The 9,030-nt window shown below is 57.2% G+C and overlaps 1 protein-coding gene across 2 annotated transcripts; it reads right to left on the bottom strand.

Moving 5' to 3' along the window:
- Window positions 1-76: 76 nt before the first annotated feature.
- Window positions 77-8,420, bottom strand: FAM3A (FAM3 metabolism regulating signaling molecule A). Of its 2 annotated transcripts, NM_001076309.1 has the most exons (10): window positions 8,328-8,420; window positions 7,922-7,994; window positions 5,914-6,021; window positions 5,305-5,328; window positions 3,096-3,219; window positions 2,952-3,010; window positions 2,503-2,553; window positions 1,842-1,926; window positions 1,639-1,765; window positions 79-711 (listed from the first exon to the last, which is right to left on the bottom strand). In NM_001076309.1, exons 2-10 carry the CDS (start codon window positions 7,932-7,934, stop codon window positions 616-618), a joined length of 687 nt encoding a protein of 228 aa, NP_001069777.1. In that variant the 5' UTR covers window positions 7,935-7,994; window positions 8,328-8,420; the 3' UTR covers window positions 79-615. The 2 variants fall into 2 exon arrangements, with proteins under 2 accessions (XP_010819871.1, NP_001069777.1); XM_010821569.4 differs by lacking the exon at window positions 8,328-8,420 and having other exon boundaries at window positions 77-711; window positions 7,852-7,928.
- Between the last annotated feature and the right edge of the window lie 610 nt (window positions 8,421-9,030).

Genomic DNA, 9,030 nt, shown 5'->3' on the forward strand with positions numbered 1-9,030 from the left:
CGGTTGAGCCTCGGGGACGTGTCCCTCCCCCAGGACACCAACACCCCTGACTCACCCCGCTGAACACACTTCATCCTATTGGGGGCCACCAGTTTATTAAGAGGTCATGGAGAAGGCAGGCCCTCTGACAAACCACAGGGGCGACCACCTGCCACTCCATCAGGCCGCAACTTCAGCACGCAGCTGGCCCGGCTCCAAGGTGGCCGCCCCTCCCTGGAGGTGGCCAGGTGGCCCAGCACGACAAATCATGCTGGAAACAGGCCTGGCCCATGGAGCTGCGAGGCACTCTGTGATGCAGAGGTTCTGGAAGGTGCCCAAACCTTCTAGGTAGCCACTACCAAACCTGGGGCTGCAGGTGCTTGGGACTCGCCTGGTTGGGGGTTGACTAGGGGAGCAGCTTTCGGAAAAGGAGACAGGTACCTTGGGGTTCCCCCCAGACACAAAGTGCAATGGGTCCGCTGGGCAGCCCCCACTACTGGTCACTGTCTGGTCGCTGGTCACCACCTCAAAGCCCTGACGTGCTGGGCGTGGGGTCGGGGCCTCAGCTCTGTGCTGGCGCCTCGTCAGGGGCTGGGCACACGCAGTCTTGCTCAGTTTCATCTGCGAGCCTGGCCCCTAGCTGGCTGCGGGCCTCCTGGGAATGCAGCCCTCCATTTCCAGCGCCTCGGGCCAGCCTTCATACTTATTGGTGTGCTTGCTATTCTTCATGTGCTGTGGGATAGAAGAAGGCACGGACTCATCCTCAGCCACCGGGGCCAGACAGACCCTCCATCCTCTTGGGCTGGGGTCAACCAAGCGGGCATTCTCTGGGCACCCAGCCCCGTCTGCCAGTGCCTCAGTGTTTTCAGCTAAAGATGGTGGCAGCTGTCCCCTTACAGCTGGAGGGGGTCAGGTTCTCAGAACTCTGGTGGGCCTGGCCCATGCTGGGAAGGGAAGGACGGGGTGTGTCCCAGCCCCCACCTCACCCACAGGGAGCCCATGAAAGCTGTGCCAAGAGTGAGGCCCAAAGGGACATTTCTTGTCTGGGAGTCAAGCTGCTTTTTTGGCAGCTGGAGCCTTCCAGAAACCACTGGAATGGCCTATTTGCCTTGCCCTGCTGCGGGGAGCAGGGTTTGGGGGCAGGGGGCCTCCCAATGAGGGCAGCTGGGGAGCAGGTTAAACTGGGGTCCTGGGTTTGGCAGGGATGGGACATCACTGAGAATCTTTTGGGGGTGGGGGTGGTGCTGTACCACGTGGCATGAGGGGTCTCAGTTCCCTGACCAAGGATAGAACCCATGCCCCTTGCCCCTTGCCCCTGGCAGTGGAAGCATGGAATCTTAACCAAACGACTGACAAGATGTCTGGCAAGCATCTTGAAGATGTATAGCAGGGAGGTGTCTTAACTGTGACTCTTGCTCATGTGAAAGCTTTGCCATTCAAAGGTTCTTTAGGGGGAAATCCAGACAAGAGAGAGAAGATCAAAGTTACTGCCCTCCTCGTGCAGAGCCAGGACCACCGTGGGGTGGGGGGCAGGTGTGCTGGGCAGAATTCAGGGAAGGCTGTGGCATGAACAGAAGGGGACCTTGGAGGATGCAGGCCAGAGGGGCGGGCAGACTGCCCTGGGCCAGGCAGTGGGGGTTCCAGGCTTTGTGTCCATACCTGCTCAAAGGGGCTCTTATTCTGCACACCCTTGGCCCCCACAAACACCCAGCTGTCCCGGAAGGCCAGGTCCTTGACGTTCTTGCTGCCCAGATCACTGAAAAGCTTCCGAGTCTCTTCATTCATCCTGCCGCACAGAAGGAAAAGAGGTGAGCTGTGACCCTAGATGGATGAGGCCTCGGCCGGCCTCGGCCATCACTTACTTGGTGGCTGGGTCGTCGTAGGAAGCCACAAACACTAGGGTGCCTTCGTGAAGCGGCCGGATGAACTTCAGCAGGTCGTTGACATCTGGGGGGACAGGTCCCATGGAGCACTGGCCACCTCTGAGCACCCCTCCCTCACCAACCCGTTCTCCAAACGAGGAAATTAAAGCAGGGAGTGAGTGGGCCAGGGATTCATGCCAAGCCAGTCGCCAAATGAGTTTAGGAACCAAATAAGAAGAAATAGAAGAGTTTAGGAAACAAGTAAGGAAAGAAAGAAAAAGGGAAGTCGCTCAGTCATGGCCGACTCTTTGCGACCCCATGGACTGTCGCCCACCAGGTTCCTCCGTCCATGGGATTTCTCCAGGCAAGGGTACTGGAGTGGATTGCCATTTCCCTTATCCAGGGGATCTTCCCGACCTAGGGATTGAACCCAGGTCTCCCACATTGCAGGCAGATGCTTTACCATCTGAGCTACCAGGGAATCCCAGAAAACAAGAAGCCAGGGCCAAAGCCCTGATTGTACACCGGTCCTTCTCCCCACCTTTTCTGAAGGTGAGGGAGCACTTGAGCTGCCCGGGAGAGCCTAGAGGGAACAGCGTTCAGGGCAAAGGAGCTGTCATTCCACCCACAGTCAGAAAGTAGTAGTGGCAGCCTGACTCACCTCCTGCCCACATGTCGAAGGCACGGGCCTCGATGAGGTCTCCATTTACCCCTGGGTAGGGGGAAGAATTGGGCGCTGCTGCAGGAGCTGCCAGAGTGATGCCACCCAGAGCCCCCAGATCAGCAGCCCTTCCAGAAGCTCCCCCCAATACCCCCAACATGTGAATGCCTACCACCGTGCTGCTGGTTCACATGCCAGGACACACCCAAAGCTGCCAGGCATTGGCAGCCCTCCAGGGGCTCCCCAGGCAGCAGCCTCCCATCCCTGGAAAGTTCGAGATCTTCACTGCTACCCTGCTCTTGTCCATCGGGTCACTTCTGTGGAACCTTCAGCTCCCACACGCTGCCCCCTACCACCCCAGGCCCCCCGGGAATTCCCGGAGTGGGCATGTGGACAGAGGGTGGCAGGCTGCCAATCGGCTTTGCATCTCTGCTCCATGGGGAACTCACCATTCACCAGGGCAATGTTCAGTCCCCGGCCCACGTTGTCCTTGACACTGCTCATGAGCCTGGAAGCGGGTCAAAGCTTTCCAATGGCCCATCAACGGCATGCAGCCCCTGCTTCCCTCCCTGCCCCCATCCCGAGAGGCTCACATCCTGTCTTCCAGGCAGATCTTGGGTCCAATGACGTTGGCAGCGCCGCTGACCACACGGAAGGCCAGATGCTCCTCGGGGCACGGCTGGGGCAGACCACATTTGTACTTCCTGGCTCGCGGCTCTGTGGGGACAACCAGCGTGACTCCTGGGCCTGGCCCTGGGGGCACTGGACACCTGAGAGGGGGTGGTCAGGCCCAGCCCATAGGGACGAATGAGTGATCACAGACCAGGGGACTGGCGTGCAGAGGAGACATGGCTCAGGTTGAGGTCAGGGACCCTCAGGGAGGCTCTTTGGCCACTGGTGGGAGAACAGAGGATAGTAGGAGAGCCGCCAGGAGGATGGTGTGTTACGAGGTGAATTGTGTTCCCACAGAAGAGGCTCTGAAACCCTAGGACCTCAAAACGTGACCTTCAGTGGAAACAGGGTTACTGACATTATAATTCATTTAGAGGCGATCACCCTGGAATAGGGTGGGCCCTAAATCTAATGACTGGAGAAGGAAATGGCCACCCGCTACAGTACTCTTGCCTGGAAAATCCCATGGACAGAGGAGCCTGGCAGGCTACAGTCCATGGGGTCACGAAGAGTTAGACACGACTGAACGACTTCACTAATCACCTTAAATCTAATGATGTGTGGTCTTAGAAGACAGAAGACACAGACGTGGAGGAGAAGGCCATGTGAAAATGGGCGCTGAGACAGAAGGGATGAAATCACAAGCCAGGGGCCACCTGGGGCTACCAGAAGCTGGAAGATGCCAGAAGGAGCCTCCCCTGGAGCCTCTGGGATGAGAGTAGCCTTTCAGTACCTAGATCTCAGACTTGGAGCTTCTGGAACAGAAAGAATATCCTTCTACTGTTTAAGCCACCCAGTTTCTGCCACTTTGGTATGGCCACCCCAGGAAATGGATACAGAGTTTGAGACCAGGAAGTGGGGTGCTACTGTAATAAATCCCCCAAAATGTGGAAATGGCTTTCCAACCGGGTAATGGGTAGAGGCTGTAGGATTCTGAGGTACTTCTTAGAAAAGGTCTAGATTGCCTTGAAGAGACTGTTAGTAGACATACAGCCATTGGAGGTAATTCTGCTAAGGGCTCAGAAAGAAGAGAGAACAGTAGAGAAAGCTTCTACCCTCATGGAGAAATCACACATCACTATGCCCAGAATGTCACTAGAAATGTGAATGCTAAAGGTGCTTCTGGTAAGCTCTCAGACAGAAATGAGGAATGTGTTCTGGGACACTGGCCAAAAGGCCACCCTTGTCATCAGGTGGCAAGGAACATGGCCAAATTGTGTTCTAGTGTTTTGTGGAAGGTACAACTCGTGAAGGCTGAACTTGGAGATTTCTAAGCAGAGTGTTGAGGATTTCTCCTTGTCGCTCACAATAACATGGGAGGGAAGACAGGCCAGTTAAGCATGAAAGAACCAGAATGTGAAGGTCTGGAAAATTCTCAGCCTAACCATATTGCAAAAAAAAAAAAAAAAAAAAAATGAGAGGGGCAGGTTCAGGAGACAACACCCAGGGTGTGGCTGGACAACTGTTTGTTAAGAGCTAGACGGGTGACTTGTAGACCCACTCAGCTGTGTCAGCAGAAGCCAGGAGAGAGAGATGACGTTATCCAGGAATGATCTGGAGGACTCTCTTGTCTATAGCTTAGACCCTCATGAATTCCAAAGGAGATAAACAAGGTTTTTTGAGACTTGTATACAAGTAGGAACATTTCCAGGCTGGACTGAGAGAGACAGACAAAGGATGGAAGGGAGGAAGAATTCCAAGGGCAGGTCAATAGTTGCAGAGGCCACAGTTGGCTTGGACCCAAAGGGAGGGTAAGATCGCCCCCTATATTCCAGAGCCCCACCAACCTTCACCCCCTCAAAGGCCCAGGGATTCTTCTTAGGCTTTGAAATGTAATGGATCTGCCCTGCTGGGATTTGGACTTGCTTGAGACTGATGACCTCTTTATTCCTTACAATTCCTCCCTTTCAGAATGGCAATGTCCATCCTATGCCTGGCCCCCTAGGTATTCTGGAAGGAGGTAACTTGTTCTCTGGACTCCCAGCATGCAAGCAGTTCCAGTGGGCTATAGTATGGGGAGGGGTAAATGGAGAAGAGAAACCCTAGTGGGCTGGGTACAAGCACAGCTGTCACAAAGGTGGTCAGAGGGGTAGGTACACTGCAGGAGCCGTGAGGTGAGAGGAACCTTACCTGCAGTCACTGAGTTCTCTTGGCCTGTGGGTACAGAGAGTTGTTTCTGTTAGTAGGGCAGCCTGGTCCTGTACCAGGAAGTCAACATGGAGGACAAGCCAGGATCAGGGGCCAGGGGCTATGCCAGGCTGACCCTGGCACATACATTCCTGGGCGTCTAAACATTCACATGCAAAACTCTCTGTTTCAGGAAAGGGTAGATGGGACTTGTGAAAAGTCCTTAGAGATGAGGTGTCCCCAGCAAGACGGGGTCGAGTTCCCTCCCCATCTCAGAACCCAGTGGAAAGCCTCCAGGGACCAACGAGGGCATCATCCCCAAGATTCAGCTGAAGCTCCCCTGCCCTCCCACTCAGGCCCCAGTGACTCCAACTGAACTGAATGGATTCTAATGAGTGGGGATTGGTGTGTCCAGCCAAAGCAACTGGGTGGTAAGGGTCAGGCTGTGGGGGACACCAAGAGGCAGACCAGCGAGGACAGCTCCCGGTGTCTTGCCAGGAGGAAACAGACAAACCAGACCGCTGCCAGACCCGTCCTGAGCCTCAGCCCGCAGGTCCGGTTGCCTGCCGCCAGCGACCCTTGTAGCAGGGTGAGGGAAAGTCCCACACTCACTGGCGAAGAGTTGCTGGATCCAAGGAAAGCCAAGGCCACTGAGGAGGATGCTGACTACAATCCAGGTGACAGCCACGGTGATGACCAGGGCCATGATGCGAAGGGGGCCTGGAGGCAGGACAGACATGAGCGAGGCCACCTCTGAGGGCAGCGAGCTCCCGGACGACCCCAGGCCTTCTCAAGAGCGGATCTCCTCATCCGCTGGGGAGGAAGGGATGGGAGAACAGGAGTGGGGGGTACCTGTGGCCGCCCACCAGGCACGAGAAGCGGATCAGCTCCTGGTGGGTGAAGGAGGAAAGGCCGCTGCACCTGGAAGGCTCTTGGCTTGGTTCTCCCTGGCGTTGTGGAGGGGCCTTCAGAGCCCCTGCTGGAGAGGGCTTTACCCACCTCCCATGCTGACAGAGGAGCCACCTAACCCCTGAGGTCCCCATGCATTTGAGTCCCCGCCACCCTGCCCCTCCCTTCTCCTGCAATGATGGAGGAGAAGGCTCTTACCCCTTTAGAAGGCCAGGCAGGCCTCCCTTCCCCTGCTGTGAGCTGGGTGCCCAGCTTTCCACCCTGGCTGGAGTTCTTGGAATAGCTCACTCTGTCTCACTCTTGGTCTTCTATAGTCAACATCTCCTGTCCTCTGAAGACGCAGGAGGACAGTCCTTGGGGATCACGTCCCCAGCTGGCCGCTGGCCTCCATCTGCTCCCTTCCCCTCCTCTCAGGCCCCTCCAGAGTCGCATATGCTGGTTCTTCCCTCCTTGCATAGACTTCCCTCCTGGTCCCTCTGTCTTCTGATCTCCTCCTCTCTGCCCGGGCCTCCATCAGCCCCGTAGGACAGCCTGTCGCCAAGGCCCCCAGCCTGGGACCTTCTTGGGGTCAGCACCCCGGGGTTACCTGTGGGCCCTCGTTGTCTCCAGGCTGAAGCCCTCTCACAGAAACCCTTCTGGGCTGGCACCCTGGAAGCCCATAGGATGCTCCTCACCCTTCTTGTCCTCTGAGACTCTGCCCTGAAGACCTGGGCTTGTCCTGGTTTCTGTCCCACATGGCCTTCTCACCTCCTTCCATGGACTCTTCCCGGATTATGTCAACCATTCTCCTTGTCCTTAACATTTATCTCTGGCTCTGTCCTGTCTTCTGAGCCATATCTATATAGCCAACTGCTACTTTACTATTTCTATTTGGATATTTCACAGGTGTCTCAAACTAAATATTAAAACAGAACTCATCTTCTCTATTCTACCCCAAATAAGCAAACTATTCTTCTGGTATTTTGTCTTTCAGCAAATGATCCCTCCATTCATACAGTGCAGCAAGTGAAAACATTGCAGAATGACACTGGGGAATCCCCAAATCCTGTGTCCATACCCTTCTCTCACTCTCCCCTCCTGCCTCAACTGTCTGTATAAGTGCCCTCCTCTGCTCCCAGCCTTGAACTGACATTCACAGAGCAGTGACTCTTATTTTCCCAGCCCAGCCCTGACCACTCTTGAGGCCACATCTTCCCAGCCAGTTCCTCATGGGCCAGCTTCCCTGGGATACATTCATAGTGCTGCAACCTTTTCCACTAGGAAGTCCACCCCAAAACTGATGGGACCCCAAGCCCACTTTGTCTCAACTGTCCAGGCAACAGCAGAACTGGCAGTGGGTTCCCATCTGAGCCCAGGGCCACTTTGATCAGCTTCTTGTCTAAGACCACCACATCTCCCTGTCCACCCAGCTGCTGCACTCCTTGGGGCGTCTCTCACATAGCTCTTTTTCCAAAGAGTGGCCAGTCACCCCGTTTGGGAGAAACAGACTATCATACCCCTCTTCTCACGACTGAAAGAGCTGGGAGCTGAAGTCCTCAGAAGTGAAAGGATTTGCTCAAGGTCATAGAATGAGTGTTTCTGCAAAACCCAACAAACCCAGTGGTCCCACCACTCCCGCCCTCCCCGCCCTTCCAGACAGACCTCTGGGCAGCTGGGCCTCCAGCCGAGTCTGCTTTCCAAGACTCTCCCTTTCACGGTGGAAGCCACCCACCTGCCAACCTCATGTCCACTTCTCTCGTTGGGCTGGGGCAGCCAGCAGGTGCAGCCTTTGGGGACCCTGCGCTCTGGGGAGGGGGGCAACAAAGCAGAACAAGCAGGTTTGGGTGGGGGTCAGGGACGACCTCTTGGTGGGCCCCAGTTATGGTGCGGGCGTTATCGGTGCGCCGATTTGCTGGTCTAAGTCCCTGGCCAGGCCCCTTGGGGACGTGGAGAGAAGCCCGGCTGGGACTGGAGGGGACGCGGGAACCAGGCGGGTCACGATCGAGCACCCGGGAGCCGCTGGGGCTGGGAAGTGGAAGTGGTTCTCCCAGATGCGGGTCCCTCCCGCGGGAGGCCCCCCCTCCCACCTCTCCGGGCATGGAGGCCGGCGACGCGGGCCGGGCCAGCCAGAGACTTGCCTGACGCTGCGGGGAGGGATGCGAGCCGGATCGAAGGCAGCGTCGTGAGGCCACCCGCCTCGCTCTACTTGGCGAGGCCAGGGAGCTGCGCGGGGCAGCTCGAGAGGCCCAGCAATGGCGACTTGGGGCGAGAGCACGGCCGCAGCTGCCACCGCCGTCACCGGCTAGCTCTGGGCAGCGGGCTACCGGGTAGGAGGGGCCCGAATTTGCCCCGCCCCCGACGCGCTCTCCGGCAGAGCCCCCGGGCCGGGCTCCGGGGGGAGGGGCCACGCTCGGTCCCGCCCCTGACGTCTCCTCTTGAGACTTCGCTCAGCGGGGAGAGCCCCGCCTTCCCAGGCTTTGAGGGCGGGGCTACGCTCCTGCCGGGCGCTCAGATCCGAACCCTACAAACGGGCGGCGGGATCCCGGGGCGTAATGAGAAATTCTTTCAACGTTTAAATCTGTACGTTTTCGTAACACGGAGTAACAGAGGCGTGTCCGGGGAAATAGCGGGATGCGATGATCCAGGAGCCAGCAGGCTCAGCCTTGAGCCGCCTCCCCGCTCACCAGTCTGTTTTCCAGAGAGCGGCACGCTCACACGCGCTTACTTCCTGCCTGCTCCCCCAGCCTCCTTCAGGAAGGCACCCCGGACACCGCCCGGGGCACCCTCATCACCGCCCCCCCGCCCCCGGGGCTGGGAGAGCTGGGGCCACCCTGTAGCCTG

The sequence above is a fragment of the Bos taurus genome, chromosome X, assembly GCF_002263795.3.
Source record: "Bos taurus isolate L1 Dominette 01449 registration number 42190680 breed Hereford chromosome X, ARS-UCD2.0, whole genome shotgun sequence".
NCBI classification, from domain to species: domain Eukaryota; kingdom Metazoa; phylum Chordata; class Mammalia; order Artiodactyla; family Bovidae; genus Bos; species Bos taurus.